Source organism: Dermatophagoides pteronyssinus, unplaced genomic scaffold, assembly GCF_027571235.1.
Source record: "Dermatophagoides pteronyssinus isolate colony J.1.1.1.1 unplaced genomic scaffold, Derpt_VIB-CSIC_2022.12 sq0002, whole genome shotgun sequence".
Classification (NCBI taxonomy): Eukaryota; Metazoa; Arthropoda; class Arachnida; order Sarcoptiformes; family Pyroglyphidae; genus Dermatophagoides; species Dermatophagoides pteronyssinus.
In genome coordinates, this window is record NW_027461526.1 from 4,388,713 (window position 1) to 4,412,200 (window position 23,488).

General features: G+C 29.0%; 6 protein-coding genes and 1 long non-coding RNA gene across 9 annotated transcripts; 3 read left to right on the forward strand and 4 right to left on the reverse strand.

Moving 5' to 3' along the window:
• Positions 1–5: 5 nt before the first annotated feature.
• On the reverse strand, positions 6–1,710 carry Tsen34 (tRNA splicing endonuclease subunit 34). Its single transcript, XM_027339670.2, has 2 exons — positions 1,567–1,710; positions 6–1,511 (listed from the first exon to the last, which is right to left on the reverse strand). The coding sequence occupies exons 1-2, from the start codon at positions 1,616–1,618 to the stop codon at positions 670–672; spliced, it is 894 nt and encodes a 297-aa protein (XP_027195471.2). The 5' UTR covers positions 1,619–1,710; the 3' UTR covers positions 6–669.
• On the reverse strand, positions 1,618–2,569 carry mRpS14 (mitochondrial ribosomal protein S14). The gene is made up of 3 exons (XM_027339690.2): positions 2,440–2,569; positions 1,982–2,364; positions 1,618–1,896 (listed from the first exon to the last, which is right to left on the reverse strand). The coding sequence occupies exons 2-3, from the start codon at positions 2,360–2,362 to the stop codon at positions 1,711–1,713; spliced, it is 567 nt and encodes a 188-aa protein (XP_027195491.1). The 5' UTR covers positions 2,363–2,364; positions 2,440–2,569; the 3' UTR covers positions 1,618–1,710.
• A 259-nt stretch (positions 2,570–2,828) lies between these two features.
• On the forward strand, positions 2,829–5,613 carry LOC113790006 (elongation factor 1-alpha). 3 transcript variants are annotated; one of them, XM_027339616.2, is made up of 3 exons: positions 2,829–2,982; positions 3,924–4,107; positions 4,179–5,613. In XM_027339616.2, exons 2-3 carry the CDS (start codon positions 3,964–3,966, stop codon positions 5,421–5,423), a joined length of 1,389 nt encoding a protein of 462 aa, XP_027195417.1. In that variant the 5' UTR covers positions 2,829–2,982; positions 3,924–3,963; the 3' UTR covers positions 5,424–5,613. The 3 variants fall into 3 exon arrangements, with proteins under 3 accessions (XP_027195417.1, XP_075680632.1, XP_027195425.1); XM_075824517.1 differs by lacking the exon at positions 2,829–2,982 and adding an exon at positions 3,653–3,795; XM_027339624.2 differs by lacking the exon at positions 2,829–2,982 and adding an exon at positions 3,668–3,799.
• A 141-nt stretch (positions 5,614–5,754) lies between these two features.
• LOC113790042 (ER membrane protein complex subunit 2-like) lies at positions 5,755–7,423 on the forward strand. Its single transcript, XM_027339659.2, has 3 exons — positions 5,755–6,022; positions 6,092–6,199; positions 6,263–7,423. Exons 1-3 carry the CDS (start codon positions 5,965–5,967, stop codon positions 7,012–7,014), a joined length of 918 nt encoding a protein of 305 aa, XP_027195460.2. The 5' UTR covers positions 5,755–5,964; the 3' UTR covers positions 7,015–7,423.
• Positions 7,424–8,242: 819 nt separating this feature from the next.
• LOC113789976 (sodium-coupled neutral amino acid transporter 9 homolog) lies at positions 8,243–10,429 on the forward strand. The gene has a single exon (XM_027339583.2). It carries the CDS (start codon positions 8,649–8,651, stop codon positions 10,398–10,400), a length of 1,752 nt encoding a protein of 583 aa, XP_027195384.2. The 5' UTR covers positions 8,243–8,648; the 3' UTR covers positions 10,401–10,429.
• A 32-nt stretch (positions 10,430–10,461) lies between these two features.
• On the reverse strand, positions 10,462–13,266 carry GCS1 (mannosyl-oligosaccharide glucosidase). The gene has a single exon (XM_027339549.2). The coding sequence runs from the start codon at positions 13,092–13,094 to the stop codon at positions 10,602–10,604; it is 2,493 nt and encodes an 830-aa protein (XP_027195350.2). The 5' UTR covers positions 13,095–13,266; the 3' UTR covers positions 10,462–10,601.
• Positions 13,267–17,399: 4,133 nt separating this feature from the next.
• Positions 17,400–18,687, reverse strand: LOC142646232 (uncharacterized). The gene is made up of 3 exons (XR_012847205.1): positions 18,248–18,687; positions 17,763–18,177; positions 17,400–17,705 (listed from the first exon to the last, which is right to left on the reverse strand). It is a non-coding gene; the product is annotated as an uncharacterized LOC142646232 (long non-coding RNA).
• Positions 18,688–23,488: the final 4,801 nt, after the last annotated feature.

The following is a 23,488-nucleotide window of genomic DNA, read 5'->3' on the forward strand; positions in this document are numbered from 1 at the left end:
CGATATTTTCAAGTTCTTCGAATTTGTTACATTTTGTTTTCATCCTTTATATTTTAAAATGTAACATTTTTTCTACCATGAATACAGATAATTTATCTGTTCAAATTCGAATTGATTTTTTAACTAAATTAAAAAATTATCCACATATTTTGGAGAAAATTCTCGCCAATCTTCGACCAAAAGATCTTCGAACAATATCGTGTGTTTGTAAAAGTTGGTATGAAATACTTTGTAATAGAACACCAATTGCAAATCGTCGTCGATCAAAATCAATAAAGAAATTGCGTAAAATTAAACGAATAAAAGGTGAAGAAAATTGGCCTATTGATTTGAAATGTGCAAAACTAAAACGAAAACTACAAAAAGAACGTCAAGCTTTATCATCGATTCAAAACTTATCAACAACTAATGATAATCGTTTACCTTCTTGTTCGAATGATGATAACGAAGTTAGAACACCGAAACGAAAACGATGGACATTGGCTCAGGTACCATTCAAATCTTGGTGATTAATTTTTCTCTCAAAATAATTATCTTTGATTATTCCGAAATGATTGATTGAAAAGTATTTTTTTGTTTTGTTTTATCTGGTTTATCAAACCAATATTGTTTTTTATTTATCATGTTCTTTTGAATTGATTACAATTAAAATTGTTTTTTTGAAATATTTTATTGATCATTTTTTTGTTGCTGTTGTTCTTCGGTGAAAAGCATCGGATTCCATTGAATGTGTTCGAATCGAATTTTATCACCATCACCATCATAATGTACAATGATTACATTTTTTCGAACATTTTTACCTAACCGTCCATATGCTTGTGTCATACGTTGTTTGAAACGTTGAAATTCATTATCGTTTGGGCAACAAAATACAATAAATTTTGCATGAAATAGGATTGGATCATGATCATAGACAAGAAAATGTGCACCAAATTTTAATCCATTTGTTAGATAATAACCAAGTGACCAAAAATGATGAAATGTAAGAAATTTTAATTCATCTAAACTTTTCGGTTCTAATGATGGTAATTGAATGGGTTTTTCCAATTTAAATTGTTGATATTGTGATTGAATATGAAAACGAATACGAGCTTCAAGATCTTTATCTGATGGTTCACGTATTGTTGAAAGCATTTCATCAAGAATTTTATTTCGATATTGTTCACGGTCATCGCCTTCAAGTTGAATTTGAGATTTTTTCATTTTACCAGCAACAATTTTATCTAAATTCGTAATAATTTGTTCACGTCTTTCTTCCATAAATTTTTGACGACTTTCATCGCGAAATTTTTTCAATAATTCATTATAATGTTGTAATAATTGTGGATGATTTTCTTCAGTAGAAAATGATTGTTCAACAATTTCGATAACATTTAATGTAGTTAATATTCGAATTTCTTCATCCGAAAGAATCAACGGTAAACCATGATTATCATTTTGACGTGGATGTAATGGGATTGTTCCGATCAAACTTCCAATGATACGATATTTTTCACGAATTTCAACAGCATCTAATTTTTTTCGAAATGAAATGAAAAATCGATTGAAAAATTGATCGTGACTTACCATTTGCATTCCAAACCATATAAAGACCATGTGAGAATTTAATTTTGATCATTTTGTACAAGAAAAAAAAAATTTATTTATGAAGAAACTAAAACTATAAAGTTTACAAAAACAATTGAATTGCAGAATGAAAGAATATGATTTTTAATTCCAAGAAGCTTTTATCACTCCAGAAAGTTTATTATAATCGGCTAAATGACGGAAACAAAAACGACTAAGACGATAACGTTTAACAATACCACGCGATCGACCAGTTACAGCACAACGACTATGTAATAAATGAAACATAGAATCACGTGGTAATGCACGTTCCAATTTATATGCTTCTTCCTGGTGATATAGAATAGAGAAAGAAAGAAAATGTTAGCCAAATGTTAGAATTATGAAAAGAAAACAATAAAAGATTCAAACTAACTCGAACAGATTGTGGTAATGTTTGATTTTTTCTCATATTATAATAACATTGACGAAAAGGATAATAATCGATGAATACACGACGACGACGAACATCACGAAGCATACGTGTTGTTGCCCATTTCAATTCACCGATTGAATTTAAACTTGGTAGATTTGGATCTTCAATTTTTCGTTTACGTTCTATTCTTGTTTCAAATGTATGACCTTTTCCGGACAACGGTGAAATTGGCGGAAGATTAACGTACTGTGGAAATGGATTTTTTCCCGAATTAGATGCCAGAAAACGATATTGATTAGCTATAATAAGATTAAATGATCCATTTATCAAATGAATCGTTTGTTTGAATTGATTTCCTAATTTATTTAGAATGAATGCCATAACTTTAAATAAATATTAGGCTATTGAATCATCAGGAAAAAAATGCTCTATATAACCTTTAGTACAATGATAATTACCTTTATATAATAAGAAATAGATCAACTAAACAAAAAATTTGAAATCGAAAAAACTTAAAATAAACATCAAATCCACATGGTATAATGGTTTATATGAACAGGTCAAGGATGACTAAATGTCAGCTATTTGCATCCAACTCAAAATTCATAAATTATGAAAAATATTTCAAGTTTTGAACATCACAATTCGGGCTAATAATTAAAATTTTCAATGTCATTCAATTTTCATGATCATATTTATTCTATTTCAATTGGGAAAATGAATTTTATAAGCTTGATTAGTTGATAAATGATTACAATTACCGGCAAATCGTAATTTATGAATTTTCAATTCAATGATAGGTTGAAATAGAAATTGGAACAAAAATCGACAACGACAGTCGCGTTGTGTGTGATAAAACTGCAATGCACACTTTTTATTTCGCTTATTTGGCGTTTGTTGTGCATCGTGTTCGAATGTAAAAGCATTTAACGAATTTTATTCACTGTAAAAAAAAAATTTTGTACTTTGATTAATTTTTCCACATTATTCTTTCATCTCAAGTGAGTTTCATTTTGTTTTTTTTAAATTGAAAAATTCATTTTCTATTTTATAATAATCTTCTCTTGTAATGATAATCCAACAAAAAGAAACTTTTATTTCTTTGGATTTCCGTCTCGGATGAATTCGAATGTTTTATGATTCGATTTCGATGATGATGTCATCATCATTTGATGAATCATTTCCATAGTCCTTTTTTTTCTTAAAGTGATAGTCTTTCATCAATTTTTCCTAAATTAGTATCCTGTTTTTTTTTGTTAGCTTAATTTTCTGATCCCAAAATTTTTTTTTCAAATTTTCAATTTCAACGTGTTTTGATTTTGCTGCAATGGATATTAAAAAAAATATTCATACAAAGCAAGTATCCGGATGATTTTTTTTTCTTCAACGAAACGTGTGTTAATAAAATTCGCGAATTTCATACACACACATTCGTTTGGTGGTTCTTCCTTTTTTCTTTTTTTTTCTTCATCGAATGATTTGATGATACTGCGCATCATAGCTGCGCGTTTTTTCTCTCTTTTTCTCTCTCTCTCTCTTTACACGTATGCAGCCCATGCCTTCGATTTGAGCATGCCACCTAGTGTTTTTGAAAAATATATATTGTTAACAAGTAAAGAAACAATTTCTTGTCGATCGAAGCGCCACTTCCGTCGGCATTGCATTTCTATTGCGGTGTGTTGTGTGTGTGTGGTGTGCTTTTTTCCCTTTTTTAATATTTTTTTTTTTTTGCTTGCTTTGAATTTCTTATTCTGTCTTTGTGTTTCAAGTGTGTGTGTGCGTGTTTTTTCTTGCTTGGACTTTGGTTTTTTTTTGTTGGTAAAATATAATTTTGTTTGTTTGATTTTTTTTTTTGTAATTTGTTTTAATAAACATTCTGAATAATCTGTGTTATATTCTTGTTGTAATAAATTTTATTTTTTTTATTGTCATTTAATTTTAGTTTTGAATTCGATTGATTTTTTTGAAAAAATTCGAACAAGATGGGAAAAGAAAAGACTCATATCAATATTGTCGTCATTGGTCATGTCGATTCAGGTAAATCTACCACCACTGGTCATTTGATCTACAAATGTGGTGGTATCGATAAACGTACTATTGAAAAATTCGAAAAAGAAGCTCAAGATGTAAGAAAACTATTTTAATTTGGAAAATGAAAATTTTCTTATTTGAATTGCTTATTTAAATATTTTTTTAGATGGGTAAAGGTTCTTTCAAATATGCCTGGGTTTTGGATAAACTAAAAGCTGAACGTGAACGTGGTATTACAATCGATATCACATTGTGGAAATTCGAAACACCAAAATATTACGTAACTGTTATTGATGCTCCTGGTCACAGAGATTTCATCAAAAACATGATTACTGGTACTTCTCAAGCTGATGTAGCTGTTTTGATTGTCGCTGCTGGTACTGGTGAATTCGAAGCTGGTATTTCGAAAAACGGTCAAACCCGTGAACATGCTTTGCTTGCCTATACTTTGGGTGTCAAACAATTGATTGTCGGTGTAAACAAAATGGACACCACTGAACCACCATTCTCGCAAGCTCGTTTCGAAGAAATCCAAAAAGAAGTATCTGCTTATGTAAAAAAGATTGGTTACAATCCGGCTACCGTCGCTTTTGTCCCAATCTCTGGCTGGAACGGTGACAACATGTTGGAACCATCAACCAATATGACCTGGTTTAAAGGATGGGCGATCGAACGAAAAGGACAAAAATTCGAAGGTAAAACTTTGTTGCAAGCTTTGGATGCCCAAGAACCACCAACTCGTCCAACTGACAAACCACTTCGATTGCCATTGCAAGATGTGTACAAGATCGGTGGTATTGGTACTGTGCCCGTTGGTCGTGTCGAAACTGGTGTTTTGAAACCAGGTTGTGTCGTTACTTTTGCTCCAGCTGGTATCACCACTGAAGTAAAATCTGTCGAAATGCACCACGAAGCCTTGCAAGAGGCTGTGCCTGGCGATAATGTTGGCTTCAACGTCAAAAACGTTTCAGTCAAAGAATTGCGTCGTGGTTATGTAGCTGGTGATAGCAAAGATAATCCTCCAAAGGGATGTGAAGAATTCACTGCCCAGGTCATCGTATTGAATCATCCAGGCCAAATCTCCAATGGATACACTCCAGTTTTGGATTGCCACACCGCTCACATTGCTTGCAAATTCAAGGAAATCAAAGAAAAATGTGACCGTCGTTCAGGAAAAAAATTGGAAGATATGCCCAAATCAATCAAATCGGGTGATGCCGCCATTATCGATTTGGCACCAACTAAACCAATGTGCGTCGAATCATTCACGGAATTTCCACCATTGGGTCGTTTTGCCGTTCGTGACATGAGACAAACCGTTGCCGTCGGTGTTATCAAGGCTGTCAAACCGAAAGAAGCTAGTAGCGGAAAAGTGACCAAGGCTGCTGAAAAAGCACAAAAGAAAAAGTAACCAAACGCCCCATACTTGAAATTCGTTTCTTTGTTTGTATGGGCCTTCTGGCAATTCACTTTTCGATCTTTTTTCTTCAAACACTACATACATACATACACCAATTACAAATCCCAACAACATTTATTACCTGAAATGATGATTTTTTGAAACTAAAAACAATTTAATAAAAAACACCATTTTCATTTTATATTTGAAAACAAAAAAAAAAGATTAATAAGTTTTGAAAAATAAAATTTCCAAAAAAAAAAATCCTATTTGAACTTTGCTAATCTTTCTGTCAATCGGCCAAAAAATGAACGTGGCATGCACGCCAGGTCATACAAACATCCAGTTCCTTGGCGACGATGCCAAATGTTATATTTTTTTCGGGAAACTTTCAAGCATGTTTTGATACAAAAATTTTCCTGGAAATTTCTCTGATTATATTTTCCTCAATGAATCAGTATATTTTGATCAATATTCATTCATTTATTGCTCATTTTAATTTAAAAGAAAAAAATCATTGAATCTTGTATTTATTTGAGTTATCTTATCAATAATGGATCCTAATAAATTTGAAACTGGTACAGAATTTGTATCTAAATTAAGTAAAAGAGGTATTTATTTACATTATTTTAATGATTTTGATATATTGGATAAAATCGTTTGTTTTTTCATTGAAACAGAAGCAAAAGAATTGTTACAAAAATGGCGTGAAGAAAATGCTCGTAATTCAGAATTAGTTCGTCAAATATGGCTTGCCAAAGATCTAGGTTCCTATCTCGGTGACGAAAGTATAATTTTTTCATTGTTTGATTATATTTATTTGAATTTAATCATATTTCAATTCATTTTAGAATGGGTAGTTTTGGAACAAGTTTGTATAGCCGCAATGGATCTTCATGATAAATCATTAATCGAAAGCTGTATAACGCAATTATTGGACAAATTTCCAAATAGTAGCCGAGTGAAACGACTTCGAATGATGGCTAAATTAGAATTAACACAACGTTATGATGATGCCATATCAAAATATAATGAACTAATTGCCAGTGATGAATCAAATTCATTATTACATAAACGTAAGATTTCCATTTTGATGGCTACTAAAAAAAATCATCTTGCAATCAAAGCATTGTGTGATTATCTTAAAAATTTTATGAATGATCATGAAGCATGGATTCAACTTTCTGAATTGTATATTCAAGAACAAGAATATGCTAAAGCTGCATTTTGTGTTGAAGAATTAATTCTATCCAATCCACATAATAATCTTTATCATGAACGATATGCTGATATTCAATATACAATGAGTACAGCTGATTCATTAGAATTGGCAAGATCATATTATGCTCAAGCAACAAAATTAAAACCCGAAAGTCTTCATGCTCTTTATGGTTTAATATTATCATCAAATGCATTGGCAACATCACCAAAAACAACAGCACCTAAAAAGAAAGAATATATTCGTTTAGCTCAATGGGCATCGAATCAGATATCGAATATTTATAAGAAAAATTTAACAACAACAAATCAGATGAAAAAAGAAAATGCACGTCTAATCGATAATATTGATTTAGCATTAGAATCATTATCCATTGCAAATTAATCCATTAATTAATATATATTCAGATTTAACAAAAAACAAATTATTCCAGAGTTGTATGTCGATATCAGTATATTAGTAAATAGAATAGGATAACAAGTTTATTAATAATCATTAAAAAAACATTTTTAACAACAACAATAAAAAAAACAAAACAAACATTTATTTTATTAATGTATCCATTTTATATTTGGATTGTAATGTATCATCAAGAATATCTGTAGGAATTGTTTTAATTAAACTTGGTGATTCTTCCATATCGAAACGAGATGATTGAATAAAATTTACTAATGATAATGATGATTCATGTAAACTAAGACAATAATATTGTAATAAAATGATTGTAATTGCCATTATAAATGTAACGAATAATGCATATATGACCATAAATATAACCAAGTTTGACCATGCATTCATGATTGATTGATTGATTGAGTTTTTGGTTTTTTAATCGTTTTTGTTCAAGTTTTTTCTCAAAAAAAATTCCATTATTTAACCCGGTTGTACAACAATTAAAAGTTTTAATTTTCGAAAAAGAAATTCCAAATTTTACGCCATCTATTGTGAAGAAATCTTGAAAAATAAATTATATCGACTTATTGGGGATTGACAAATGTATAAATAGTTGGATTTTGATCATATTGATTTTGAAAATTTATATATCAAACGATGCGTCATAATCATTGATAATGATGATAAGAAAGAAAATTTTCCATCAATCTGATTTGAATCTGGTTTATTTGTACAAATTTTTTTTTGATCAATAAAATAAATTTATTTATTGATTTTTTATTTGATCTTTTATTTAGGGTGTTTGTTTTGATTTGATTTTTGATTTTTGGTTTGGAGAAGAAAATCAAATAATCCAATAAAAAAAATTTGGCCAACATTGATTGGAAGATGATTATTTTCGCTTGATGCTGATGATAGCTATCATTATCAATTTGGATGACCGATGTTATAATTTTAACCATCATCGATGATATCAATTGAGGAAAACTTTTTTTTTTCTTCATAGAAACGAAAAAAAACGCCTGTCCGTTTATCGTTTGATTTTTGATTCAAAGTAGAGCAAAACCAAATGTATAGGGCACACGCTTATAAATGAAATACTACTTTATCAAGATATGATTATTTCAAATGGCAATAATGATGAATTGATTTGGAAATAATAGTTTTTTTTTGCAATAATCAATCAATATTCGAAAATTAATTCGAAGAAAAAAAAAGTATTATATCCAAATCAGATATTTCAACAAAAAAAACTTTCTCCTGATTGTTTCCAAACAAAAATCAACCCATTTTCGATCTTTGATCTCTTTTTTGATTGGAATTAATTTCGCTGTATATAAATTGAATTACATCTATTAATTGATGATAGTATCAATAATTTTTTTTCGATTGTGAAAAACACTATCAACCAAAATTTATTTGACCCAAGTTTTGAATTAATCATATCATCAATAAATAAATCATTCGATGGATTGATGATGATGAGAAAAGCAACCTGATGTGCAAACTTCCTCATTTTTTTTCGGTGGAAGCAAAAATGTGATATTTGATTTTTTTTCTTTTTTGCCAAAATTGATTGTGTCTGCATAAAATAATTCTCAAAACAAAAACAACAACAACGAATCATGACACCTGCTCAACGACAACCGAATCTTCGAAGATCAATTTCATCACCAAATTGTCAAGATAATCCTACATCATTATTATATTCATCATCATCATTATCATCAACATCAACATCACCACCAACAAACCATCAACGATTACCATATTATTATCCACCATCAGGTGATCTAGTTGGTCAATATGAATATGGAACATTTGAACCACAATTATCATCACCGGCAACAAATAAATTACCTAAAACAACAACAACAATGAACAATGGAAATGATATTATTGTTCAAGAATCAAACACTTATCATCGATATCGTTATTATAATCGACTTTTTAATAATTCACAAAATTTTGATAAACATAAACGTAGTAATGAAAATATATTAATCATACCGAATCATGTAATTCCATGGTATTTTATATTACCGAAAATTTCTGTACCAACTTTCCAGGTAGAAAATTCAACCGAAAATCGTCAATCATCGATTGTAACAATTTTTGCCATTTGGAATATGATGATGGGAACATCATTACTTTGTTTACCATGGGCATATCATCAAGCCGGATTATTAGGCGGTTGTTTAATAACAATTCTAATGACTGGATTATGTTTTTTCACTGCATCATTAGTGTTAAAAGTACCAAAAATACTATCAATACAGGTGAATGAATTTACCGATTTATGTTCATTATTATTAGGAAATATGGCACATATAATATCACAAATATCATCATTATCAATATTAGCCGGTGGTTGTATTGTTTATTGGGTATTGATGAGTAATTTTCTACGACATGTAATCAGTTTTATTTATCAAGTTGAAGTACTTAATATGACAATCGGTTTAAACCGATCATCGGTTGTATGTGATCCAATTGTTAATGTTAGTAAAGCAACCGATGAAAAATATAATCAATTTATGTCCGATTTAGATTTTATTGTACCCGGAATATTAATATTATTCATTGGTCCAATCACATGTTTACGTTCAGTAAATTTTTTTCTTAAATTCAATATTATTGGAACATTTTCCGTATTTTATCTTTTGATATTTGCAATATTTAAAGCTTATTCATGGAATTTTATTAATATATCATTCGATAAAGATTCAGAATTTTATGTTCATCTTTTTGATTGGAATTTTCCCATCTTTACTGGTGTATTATCATTGGCTTTGTTCATTCATAATTGTCTGACTACATTGCTCAAAACACAAAAAAATCCACAACATAATCAACGTGATTTAGCTATTGCTTATATTCTTGTATCGGTTACTTATCTACTCATTTCGACAATTATTTATATTAGTTTTCCATTACCGAAAACATGTATCAAAGAAAATTTTCTTGATAATTTTGAATCAAATGATTTATTTGCTTTTATTACACGTTTATTTTTATTACTTCAAGTACTAAGTTTATTTCCATTATTGGTATATATGTTTCGAGTTCAAGTTTTACAATTATTTAAAGATCCAATTACTGGTCAAATAACTTATCCATTAATACGTACAATTATTATTAATATTTGTCTATTGACAATTGGATGTTTATTTGCTGAATTTTATCCACAAATCGGTACAATTATTCGTTATTGTGGATCATTTTCCGGTATGATTCTGATATTCATATTACCAACAATGACATTTATAAAAGCAAGAAATGTTGTTGAAAAACCATTACATCCATTTATACGTGGTGGTTTATTTGCATTGATTATGTTGGGTATTGGAAATTTTATAGCACAATTTATTGTCTAATTGTTTGATTTGACTAAAAACTTTTTGTAAATCAAAAAATTTATTATTTTTTTAATTTTAAATAAAAATTTTTATTATTATCTCAAACAATGATTGCAACCGGTTTTTTTTTCTATATTTGGAACACAGAAATGGAATAATGAAATTTTATAGAAAAAAAAGGAAAGAGAGAGTGAGGGAGAGAGATCTTCAAAATCTGAATCAATCATCAGCCATAATCAATACGATTAATGATGTCCAACCAGTGAATGGATGTGCACCACGTCCATAACCATTATCATCTTGATATTGTTCCCAAACATAACCCGTACGTATAAATTCTGTATGTATAGCCTGGACTAGATTCTCTTTCAAACGTAAATGTATTTGTTGAGCTTTAATTTGATATGGTCCAGATATTTTTGAATAATGTGTTAATGCTTTTAACACTAAATAATTCATATTGATCCATATTGTTCCACGCCAATATGGTGGATCATGTTCAGTGTTATATTTTTTATAATATGAACTATTCCGTGATAATGATCGTAATCCATATGGTGTCCAAAGAATTTCCGGATTTTCTATATTCGATAGTATTGTTTCTAATTTTGGATTATCCGGTTGAAGTAATGTCATTATGAATGGAAAAAGACTTATGTAACCAAATTCGCCTACACAATCATATTGTGGTGATGTATGTACTACACGTTCAATCCAATAATGATCATCACGATGAAATTTTTTAAGGCTAACATTAGTCGAATGTAATCCTTTATCACAAAACATTTGATATTCATTTGACCAATGTAATTCTTCAAGTAAATAATTATCACTAAGAATTTGATAATATTCTTCATATTTATCATCAATTTCAAGTACTTTACTAATTTTTGACATTAATCGTGAAGCTAATGCCATCCAACAACGAAGATCTAAATGTATTTCATCATCATTTGGATGTGTAGCACGAGGATAATCATCCAAACCGGAAGCCAATGTTTTTGGATTTAATTCGAATGTTGTTGTTGAATTTCGACCACGCCATCGAAATGTGAATGGAAATTTAGACGGACCAGTTTGAGTTGTATTAAACCATTGATACCAACGAGATAATCGTGGATAAATTTCTTTAAGCCAATCACGATCAAATTGTTTCCTATCAATTAATGATTCAATGGAAAACAATAATGATGGTGGATTTGCATTGGAAGAATGTTGAACAAGAAATTCATTTGGCACACGTGATTTTGCTTCATCACCAAGTATTACTTCACGTGGTATCCAACCGTTTTCATTCATCAATGAAAACCAACTTTTTATGATTGCCATCGAAAGTTTTGGATCCCAACGACTAATCAATAATTGTTGAAATCCTTCATCCCAAAGAAAACCGCGTGGAAATACCGATCTAGAAGGTGCAACAGCCAACAATTGAATCGGTCCATAAGGACGAGCTATAGGTAATTGTTCTGAATCGACTAACGAATATCCATAATAATAGCCAATACTACCGATTGCATTACTCAATATTGTTCGAGCGAATTGAATTTTTTCTTCGGAAAAATTATGACCGAGATTAAATTTTTGATCAAAATTTTCTCGAAAGTTTTGTTGACGTTTTTCCATTTCCTTATCATAATCAAAATCATCTTTGGTCATCATTTTGGCTGTTGCTGCTGAAGTATCATCGTTGAAAAACATTGATATATCAATTTCGATTGATTGATTGAAAATCACTTGATATGCAATAAAATTTGATCGATACAGATTTTCCTGCTCCGAATTAGAAATAACAAACAAGGTACGACCTTCATGTTTGTAGAAAAATAAATGTGATTTCAATGTTTGTTCCAAACGATCTAATGTTGAATTTGTCGTAAGGAAACTTTGTAAAACTTGATCACCTTTATTGATTTGAAAATTTACATGATAATTTCCTGATTGTTGACTTTCTACTTTGATCCAAATACGTTTATTATCATCTTGAAATAATGTTAGATTATCATTATGATTTTCGGCAGCCACATATAAAATAATGGAATTCAATTCGTTTGTACGAAACATATCGATAATTGAAATTCGTGAAATAAGAGTAACATCATTATCATCATCATCATCATTATTGGTTAATCGAATGAAACTAGTATTTATATGTAGATTTTTATCGATTAAAGTTTGATGACCAAAATTATGTAAATCATTATAATTCCAATAATATGTATCAAGTTGATCATCTTGTCGGCAAAGATGTCGAATGGAAAGGCCACCATCATTTTGATTAAGTTTCTGTCGAAACCACATAAAACTAATTAATGTTGAATTTGGTTTCGATGATTGTAGAGCAAAATAATGTCCCGGATTTAAACTACTCCAATATGGTTGTGATGGTGATGATGATTGAAATATATCATAGATTGGAAATGTTTGATTAGGACCGAATGGAATAAATGTTAATTGTTTATCGGATGAAATGATGAATAATGAAAAACCAAAAAAACCAATACCAACACTTAGAATGAATATTAGTATAGGAATCAATAATGATGATAATAATGATGATTTCTTTGTATTTGTAGCCGATGATGATGATGATGGTGATTCATGATAATTTTGATGATAATTTCGTTTCAGTTTTTCCAATATTTTCGGTGGTGGTGGTTGATTTTTGGATTTTCGTTGTCGTTTATTGATCGTTGATGATGGCAACATCATTTTCGAATCGAAATTTAAAACAAAAAATTTATACAGCAAAAAGTTATTTTTATTATCATCGATTTTTTAGATTTGGACAAACATTTTGAGCGATTAATCAATCAATCTGGAAGAAAATTAAAAAGGATAATCCAGTTGATTTGATTTACAAAAATTATTAAAAAAGCAAAAAGAAAAAAACAGACATCATCATGTGAGTCGGATCCGCAAACAAAAGACGTATGCTCGAAAAAAAATCTGATTCTGAAACAAAATTTTTAAAGCTAATGTTAATCAAAGATCAATTATTTCATTTTATTTTTTATTATTTAAGCTTTGAAATAGATATTTTTCTGTTTAATATTTATCATTCAGAAAATCGTTTTGTTTTAAATTATGAATTGAATCATCAATAAATTCGGTCCATTTTTCGATAAATTCTTCATAATATTTACTTTGTTTAATAAAATTTTGATATTCAAGTGTAGATAATATTGATAAATTTTTCATTGATTCACGAGCTTTAGCTATCATTTTTGATACATGAACATCATCATCTTCATAATCGAGTATTGTTGTTTGTTTCAAAAGATCACCAAAATTAAAATCAAGATTTTCGATTGATTTTAAATCTTGTTCATAGATCAATGATTTCAATTGAATATTTTTGAGAAAATCTATTATAAGATTGAATGATGATGATGATGATTTTTCTTCATCAGAATTCTTCATCACATTATTTGTTGAACAAACATCATTATCAGCTTTCGGATTGTGTATGGCAGTTTGTTCATGGCTATTACATGATGAATCTGATGAACATGTTGTATTAGTAATCGTCAATGAAGAAGTACAAAGCTTTCCATCATTTACAAATGATCGTGAAGATTGTTTTTGGCTTTGGGATTGAGACATTATTTTGATTTTTTTTGAAAATTGTTTAAAATAGAAAAAAACCAATAGAAAAAAAACGATGAGTGAAATGAAAAATTCAAAACGGTCAATAAAACTATTTAAACATTGTTGAATCTAATCAATCGAAATAGACAAAATGATTTAAACTTTTTTGATAATAGATGGCTGTATGGGTTTCAGTTGGAAATTTTTTTTCTTTCAAAAAAAAACTAATTGTTGAACATCCTGGTTATTTGAAAAAAAGAAAATCTTCAGAGAACCCTGCTGTTTTGTGTTTATAAAATACAGCTGCTAATGATACGTTCAACAACGATGATGATGATGATAATGATTACTATTAAATGGACGAACAATCCAAAGAAAAAGTAAGATCATAAAGAAAATTACCGAATAAAAAACACTAATAACAAGCAAGCAAACAAACCAAGCAAACGAAAAACTATAATGATGAACGGATGATGATGATGGTCAAGCACTAAAAAAGATAATGATGATAAGTTACCCTGTTTTTATTTTCGAAACAAAAATCAAATGAATGTTTTTTGCAAATTGATCCGCGATCGACAGGTGTCTGTTTCAGTTTGAAACGAAAAAAAAAACATTCAAATACAAATCAATCATCGTCGATAAATGTGGGGATTTCAATCATAATTATAAGTTGGAAATGAAAATTCATTTCATAATGACATTTGTTTGATCATTTGGTTGGTGGTGGTTTTCGATTCCATTTAAATTTAAATTTTTAAAAACAAACGAATGAAAGAAATGCTAATATTGAATTTTGTTCTAGTTTCTCGATCGATAATCGATCGATCAATCGAGATAAATTAATTATACATTAATTGTTTTAATCTTCTTTGATTTTGCATTTTTGTGTTCAACATTCGTTTATATTTCCAGTGAAAAAACAAAAATCTTAAATCAATGTGCTTTTCGGGTTATTCAAATCTTGTTTTTTTGTTTTTGTTGTTGTTGAAATAAAATAAAAAACAAGACCACCATAGACAAACTTGGCCCTGTAGCGACTGGTATATGATGGGATGAATTGAAAATGCCTGAAGGAATGGAATAAATTTTCACAAAAGTCAAGTGTCTTTGAAACGAAATGAAATAAATGTAAATTCACAATCGACAAATCTTTGGAATTTCGTTTATTTATTGGCCTGGTTGCTCATTTTGAAATTGGAATTTTTTTTCCCCAAAGAATAATGCAGAAAAAATGTGATAATCATCATTTGGAAAGAGAGAGAGAGATCAAGATGTCAACATTAGATTATTTAAATAAAACATTTTGATATTGATTTTCACGATACTGTTTATTTACCCCATTCAAAGCAAACAAACAAACAAACAAACAAACAAACAAAGATCAAAGGGTTGTATAGAAATTTTGCGACAAATTAGGTCAATCAGGTTGATCAGGTGATCGGCATCAAGATGATGAACAAGAAGAAGAAGAAAATGTACAAACACTTACTTACTATGTTGTAATAATAATGACGGAAAAAGAACAAAGAACAAATTGTCGTCAACAAGTTTCTTAAAAGTATTTTTCTTTTCTTCTTTAAAAAAAACTTTGGTACCCATATGGATTGTTGTTGATTATGATGATGATGATGAACAACTCTAAAAAAACCCAAGCAACTTATTGTTGTTATAACCCGTGTAATAAGTTGAACAAACAAACACCAAAAGACCGAAAAAAGAAAAAAAAATAGATTCATATTGAGCCGTTGGGTCATCATTATCATCATGTTTTATCGGGTTCTTTCTTTTTCTATATTGGTTTGTCCAAAAAAAAACTACATTTATTGGTGAGAATTTTAAAGATGATAAAACCTGCCTTTGTCGGCACATTATTGCCCTTGTTCTTTTACAACGTCACCGGTAAAATGATCGCCATCAAAGTTTTTTTTTCTGTTTTGAAAAGTCCCTGAGAGAATAATGGACACTTGAAACTCTTTTTTTTTTTTGTTGGAAAATTTTTGTAAAAGAAAATTGGTCGGTTTCGGTGAAAAGTGAAAATTCACAAACAAAAAAGAAAAGAATAGGACAAAAAAAAGCGTTAAGTGGTTTTCGTTCTTCGTTTTGTTTTGTTTCACTTTGATTATCATCAAAGCATCAATTCAATGATGATGATTAGTACGCCTACACCAAAATCAATTTATCATCAGCATTACACACACCTACTTACCTATCTATGTGTGGTCAGGCGAAAAAAATCATTTTCTAGTTTCTTGACCGACCGAAACCAAAACAACAACAAGAATTTTCCTTCGATGATCTAATTTGAATTTTTTCATTTTCTCATTTCCAATATACATTTTTTTGGATGGAAAACTTTTTTTCGCATTTTTTGGTTTGCAACGATGATAATGAAGACAAATTGAATTTTAATTTGCAATATCATCATCATCATATGGTTATCGCGAATAATTTCTTTCATTTTCTCTTTGAGTTCATCATATGTACAGGTGTGGCTTTTTTCTTTTTTGATTTTAAGCAAACTCATCATCATCATCATCATTGGGAAAATCTTGATTATTTTCATTTATATTCAAAAAGTAAAACAACGAACTTCAAAGAATTCAAGGTCGGACAGAAAAAAACGTTCGATGATCCACAAAGCAAAAAATTGATTTCATCACAATTTCCGTTTGTTTTGCCAGGGCGAATTTTCGTTTTCGTTGTTGTTGTTTGGTTTGTCAAGTGTTATCCAAAGTGAAACCCAGGAAAAAATGAAAATATTTCAAGTGCCATTTTTAACATTGAACTTTTTCCAAATCGGAACTTATTATTATAATTGGCTTTTTTGTTTCTACTGCTGTTTTAACTTTCTAATCGTTTATCGATATTTATGGGAAAAAAATCATCATTTATAAATTGACTATTAATGTTTGTCAAAACACTTGAAAGCCAAAAAAGCAAAGTAAAACACTTTCCAGACTTTTACCATTCACTTTGTGAATGTTTTCAAGATCCACTTTACTGTGGTTATTTTTTTTGTCTCGTTGTTTGACTGGAAAACACAAACACAGGTGGTTTGTGTTTTTGATCTTTTGGGTCAAACTTTTTGTTGATGTTTTTCGTTTTTTTCGGGGTAAAATCCATCATCAACTAATCATATCAAACATTTAGAATCGGACACTATTAAAACGCAGAAACAAGCCAAAAACAAACCAGCAACAAATCAAATTGATCAGTTATAAATGATCATTTGTGCCAAGGCAAAAATAACTTGGAAAATTCAGTAGCAACATCCAAAACACAGACACAGTGGCATTATTTTTCGTTGTTCGTTCGTTTTTTAAAAAATCATAAATATGATACCATTGAATGAAAAAAAAACATGATGGGTTCGTTTGCCTTCAGCTTTTTTCGTAGTTGTTTCCATAACATCTGAAAAATAAGATAATAATCATCATCATAATAATGTCTGTAAAAAAACAATGATAATAATAACCAACAGGTAACAGGTAAAATATGAAATATGGCATCATAAAATAAATGAAAAGAAATATTATCCAACCATAGACACACACATTTTTGCACGAAAAACAAAAAATCCATGTTATGCAACTGATTTTATGATTTTTTTCAAAAAAATTTTTCGTCTTCTTTTATGAATTCTCACAGGTTGTTGTTGTCGGTTGGTTGGTTGATTGGTCATTCTGCATTCCAAGACAAAGATAACCTGAATAATTCCGATAACAAATGCTGATGCAGACACGCTATTTTATTTTAGATTTTTATTATTTTCAATTGTGTTCAAACCTTTCTTGTCTATCGATGATTATTGTTTTGGGAAAAATTTTTTTTCCAATCGTCTAGGTAACAAAGAATCAATGTGAATGTTGATGATGAAAATTGACCGATTCGATACACAATGATGATGATCATCATTGGGCCCACACACGATCTATAAACAAAAATTTTCGACCTTTCATCAATTCGTTGTTGTTTTAGTTTGATCAATGTTTTTTTTTTGCCAAAAATTAGAACCAAATCAAAAAATTATGTGATTATCATTCATATAAACAAATAATAATTCTTCGTCTTCTTTCATTGGATAATGTTTATGTTTTTGTTTTTTGTTCAATGATGATGATGATATGTCAAAAGTTCATTTCAATGAACTATATGGATTCATCATGATGATGGGTTTCATGATGATGATGATGAAATGAGACTAAACAAGAAAATCAAAATAATAAAAATTTGTTTATTTGTTATAGCTACCAATTTTTTTTAATATTTACCTTTTTTTGCATGTCCATTTAAGCATTGTGTTTTCATTCTTTTTTTTCCTGTTATCATCAACAATAATCATTTCATATTTTATTATTATTATTGTGACGATTTTTTCTTCATTTTGGTTGTTTGGTTGTGTTTCCATATCAAAATATGAAAATGGACTTTTATATTTCGTTTCGTTTTATGATGTAATCATCATCATCAACATTCTCATGTTTCATATATATATTTTTTCACATATATTTGGCAAAGAATATCTGTTTTCTTCTTGTTGTTGAATTTATGTATACTTTACTTTATATTTAGCCAGCCAGTAATCATCATCATCTTTATCTAAATAATAATCATGACTATAAAGCTTTTTCGAGCAATAATAATTCAAAGATTTTACTTCGAAAACAATAAAGATTTTTCAAAAAAAAAGTTATCCGTTTCCATTTTATCTTTTTTTTTTTTACAATTTAGCCCTGCCGTAAAGAAAAAAAAAAGGATTTCAGTTTGTCATTGCAATCATTCATTCATTCATCAAACCTGTCCCTACCTCAATAGGAATTTTTTAATTTGATGCTAATGATGTTGAATGTTTGTAATCATAATTGACAGACATCATTCATTCATCATTCAATTCAATCAAAAAAAAATGAAGATGATGAATCAATCATAATTGATTTCAACCACACAATACATCAACACATTATCATCGGAATTCCGAATCAAATAAATCTATGATTTGATGATTGAAAACATTTGAAAATTGATGATGGTCAGCTTGATAAAAGTTAGTTTCTGGACATGACAAAAGTTGTTGATTGATTTAAAAGGTTGTTTTGAAGATAATTTTAACCACAAAAAAATTGAAAAATTCATACTTCCTGCTTTCAAAATGACATTGAAAGCAGGGGTTGACAATTCAATGATGAATTTAGTGAGAGTTGATGAAATTCATTGATGGAAAAAAACAATTGATTTTTATAAGGAAAAGTGAATGTTTTTTGTTGTTGTTTGTAAAAAAGATTATGAATATAAATTTTTCTATGAAAAAAAGATTGATTATCATGTTTGATGGATATGTTTTCAGGAACAACAACAACAAAAAAGATGATGATGATAATGATGGATTTTTTGCGTGACTATTACATTATTATTTTGACTAATTTTTTCTTTGATTTAAATTTCATTTTCGTGTTTTACCACCACCCTACTACTATCATCATTATCTTTGTCATTTTTGTTTTGTCGTTGTCTTTGTCCGTGATGATGATACTTGATAGGAATTTTCTTTCTTCTTTTATTATTCTTTCGATAATGAATTGAAAAAAATGAAGAAAATCTACAAGGTTCGTTCGGAATTGTTGATAATGGTAGATCATCATCATCATTGTGTCTTCACTCAATCATCATTATCATCATTGATTCAGGAAACAAAACAAAAAAAACATTCGAAAAAACATAAACAATAAAAACAGGAAAACGAAACAAATTCTGGAAACATTTTCCTGAGTTGTTGCTAAAATCATATTTTTCGGGAAATTTTCATAAATGGATTTTCTCTTGATGATCCAATTTCATTTGTGAATCATCAAATATTTTTAGCCTTGAATTTTTTTGTTTGTATGTTTTTCTCGCTTTCTTTCCTTATCTTTTTTTACTATTGCCAATGACCGAACCAGAAACGAAAAAAATGTTCAAAACGACCAATGCTACTCTTCGCTATGATAGATAATAATAGGAAAATAATGATAGGTTTGTGGTGATCAACCAAACCAAAAAGTCTTACTATTGCTGTATGTTTGCTTCAAGATGATGATGATGATGGTAGAAAGGTAATAACATTGACCGATCTTGCTCGTATTGAAATCTTTGTTAAAGAAAAGATTCTGTATGAATATACCTTTTATAGTAAAGTAAATTTAAAGTCGTTTCTTGGTTATCTTGACTTTTGCAAAATTGCATGAGAAAGCAAAGCAATCAAATAAGAACATCGAACCCAAAATGAATTCTCATATTACCAATATCAACAACAACAACAACAACCAAAACAACAATAATAATAATGATAATAATGATAACTACAAAGAAAGAAAAGAAACACGAATTTGAATCGTAAACGAAACGAAACGAAGAAATGAAGAAATGAACATTGAATCATATCATTACGATTTTAAAGTCATCATCAGGTGAAAATAAAATGAAAAAAAAGAATGTTCGAGTCGTTTTCGATCTGTATAATATTTGAGAAAATGTGCTATAAGTAAGATGATAATCATTATGGAAAAAAACATTTTTTTTTTCCAACAAACCCTCCTTCAGAAAATATATATTGCCATTGCCATTGATAATGATATTATTCGATTTGAAATGATCTTTTTTTATATAACGATTCGTCGATGAAGATGAAGATGATAATGATGATCTTTTACCTTTTGAATGTGTGTTTTTCTCGGGGGATTTTCTTATTTCATCATTATGTTTTTTTTATTATTATTGCAAGTCAGTCTGGCCATAATGTTATTATTGATAATAATAATAATAATCCATATCGTTGTTTGTGAAATTTGAGAAACTTGATGATGATAATGATGATCAAATCATTAGACCTTGACATCATGAATTTTTTTTCGGAAAAATTATTTCCGTTAACGAAAAAAATCATGTAATAAAAAAAATTACAAGATTTTCTTTGCCAAAAAAACACGTACACTATACACTTGTACGTGTTTTTTTTGCAAAAAATGATTTTTGTAATGATAATGAAATGAAATGAAAAACAGAAGCTAAAATCGTGATAAGAAAAAAATTCTTTCGTTTACATCATCAGGATGTATAGGATGTGATCTAATTTTGATTTTTTTTTTTTGTGTGGAAAAAAATCAATGGCAAAAATTGAATCAGAAAAAAAGTTTGGGTTATTTTTTGATTCGATTAGCGACTCGACAACTCGACCAATGTTTATTCTATCCTGCTGGATAATAATGATGATGATGAAGGAAGGAAAAAAAACAAAAATAACTTTTCAACAAATCTTGATAACTAAAACAAAGTCTGATTTCTCACAGCATGATGACCATGATGATGATGATGATCATCATTATTATTACCAATCATCAAACAAAACGACTAAAATAAAAACAACAACCGAAAATAAAACAAGATATCATTCACGATGATGATGATGATGTTAATGATAACTATTTTTTTTCTGAAGAGAGGGGGGAGCTAAAACAACAAACAACAATTAACATACCAAACAATCTTCACCCTCAACCACGATGATGATAATCTGCTTCTTTTGGGATTTCTTTCTTTCTTTTTCACGTTTCACAATGTTTAGACACATTCAAATCATCATTCCTGTTTTTGAAAAGTTTTTTCCCTCACTATCTACTCTCGGATGCCGATTACATAAGATCAGTGATGTTTCTAACCGAGAAAGAAAAATGTTATTTTTTTCAACCAGAAAATCACTTTCACCTTTTTTTTGATATGATTGATGACAAGAAAAGAAAGAAAACAGGAAACAAACAATAAGAAACGACTATTGTTTTCAACAAAATAAATGGATTGATTGATTGATGCGAAAAAATATGTTTTTTTTATCGATTTTAGACATTTTCATTTTCTTCCATAGCTTAATCATAGAGAAAAACCGAGAAAAAGAAAACAAAGTCAAAGAATCCATTGAATGATCAATGATGGTGGTCTGTCTGGTCGATTCGATGTTTATCTGAATGATGATTTTATCGTGATAAAATATGAAAATCATCATCATCATTCAGGTAGCCATTGATGATGTAGTCCAGTAGGTAAACAATTTTCCAAGGAAAAAAACATTCGAGTAAAGTTTTTTTTGTCATTCTGAAGAATCATTAGTCATTTTCATTTTTTAAATGTCACATTCTTTATGTCAAAATAAAAATGACTATGTTGAATTCATTCATTTTTCTTCTTCTGACCAAAAAACTTTGACATTCTTTTGATAATTTTATGGACCCAAAAAAAAATAAGAAACCAACAATCATCATCATAGACATGACAACCGAAGAAAACAAAAACTTTGACCTTTCACACGATATTTTCATCATTAAAAAAGGATCATTTCGAAACAAAACAAAACAGAAATTGTTTCCACGATGATCATGATGATGAAAACAACAACAACATCTTTGTTGTTGTGAAAAAAGGTGAGAAAAAAACATTATTCTTGTTGTTGTTTTGAAGCAACAACAAAACAGCAAAATAAAGCTCGATTCTCACCAAAAAGAAAATCTTCCAAAGAAAAAGTTTTTTCTGGTTTTCGCCATAACAAATCAATCAGTTAGGGATTTACAGATGACCAAGACGACGATGAAATTAATCATTAAAAAAGATAATTTGATTCAATTAATTGGATTATTGAATGAATGAATGAATGTTTAGTCAATATTTACTCTTTTGTAATCCTATAGATAACCTTTGATGGTTTTTTTTTCTTTGGTTGTTGAAATCTTAATGATAAACAATTAAAACAAAGCAAACAACTACGACGACAGGTATTTAAATGGTTTGTTTTGAAGCGAAAAGAAAAATGTTTAAAAAACTTAATTTAGCCATTTTTTTCTCTAGCTAAAATTCTGGTTAATTACAAAATTCAAAAAAAGCTTAAAATGATTGTCATCATCCTAATCGTCCTAATTCAAATGATAATGTTTTATATAATTACCAAAAAGTTCATTCACTCTTTTTTGAAGATAAGTTTTTTTTTGATTTCAAACAAAATCCTAATGATGATTATGGATGCCAAAAGAAAAAGGTTAGCATCGTCTTTTTGGCCGGTTTTTTTTAGAAAATTTAAGTTTTTTTGTTGTTTTCCGACCAAAAGTGTGTGTGTGTGTGCGATCAATATACATTTGGCTGATGATGGAAATCCATACCGAAATTAAGGATTCAAAAAAAGATAAGATTATTGCAAATTCTTTCAAGTTTCTTTTTCTTGGCAATGATTTTCTTACCGATAACACACACATTGAATTGAATGGAATTGAACTTGGCAAAATTTTAAATTTAAATTTTTAAGTTTTAAACTCCTTCGCAAATTCTCGATTGATATGAAAGAAATTTTCCAATTAATTTAATGATAAACTTTATCAAACCAGAAAGTCAAAATAAATGTTTCACAAGTTCAAGGTTTCTGCCCGGTAAAGATATTCAAGAAGAAAAAAGAAAGAAAAAAATCTGATTCTGTTTCATAAAATTCAAATCTTTCATTC

Coding starts and splice junctions, on each gene's coding strand:
- Tsen34 (XM_027339670.2), bottom strand. CDS start 1,618: ATGATCAAAATTAAATTCTCACATGGTCTTTATATGGTTTGGAATGCA. Junction 1,512..1,566: donor TATGGTTTGGAATGCAAATG/GTAAGTCACGAT, acceptor GAAAAAAATTAG/ATGCTGTTGAAATTCGTGAA.
- mRpS14 (XM_027339690.2), bottom strand. CDS start 2,362: ATGGCATTCATTCTAAATAAATTAGGAAATCAATTCAAACAAACGATT. Junction 1,897..1,981: donor CATTACCACAATCTGTTCGA/GTTAGTTTGAAT, acceptor CTATATCACCAG/GAAGAAGCATATAAATTGGA.
- LOC113790006 (XM_027339616.2), top strand. CDS start 3,964: ATGGGAAAAGAAAAGACTCATATCAATATTGTCGTCATTGGTCATGTC. Junction 4,108..4,178: donor TCGAAAAAGAAGCTCAAGAT/GTAAGAAAACTA, acceptor ATATTTTTTTAG/ATGGGTAAAGGTTCTTTCAA.
- LOC113790042 (XM_027339659.2), top strand. CDS start 5,965: ATGGATCCTAATAAATTTGAAACTGGTACAGAATTTGTATCTAAATTA. Junction 6,023..6,091: donor ATCTAAATTAAGTAAAAGAG/GTATTTATTTAC, acceptor TCATTGAAACAG/AAGCAAAAGAATTGTTACAA. Junction 6,200..6,262: donor TTCCTATCTCGGTGACGAAA/GTATAATTTTTT, acceptor AATTCATTTTAG/AATGGGTAGTTTTGGAACAA.
- LOC113789976 (XM_027339583.2), top strand. CDS start 8,649: ATGACACCTGCTCAACGACAACCGAATCTTCGAAGATCAATTTCATCA.
- GCS1 (XM_027339549.2), bottom strand. CDS start 13,094: ATGATGTTGCCATCATCAACGATCAATAAACGACAACGAAAATCCAAA.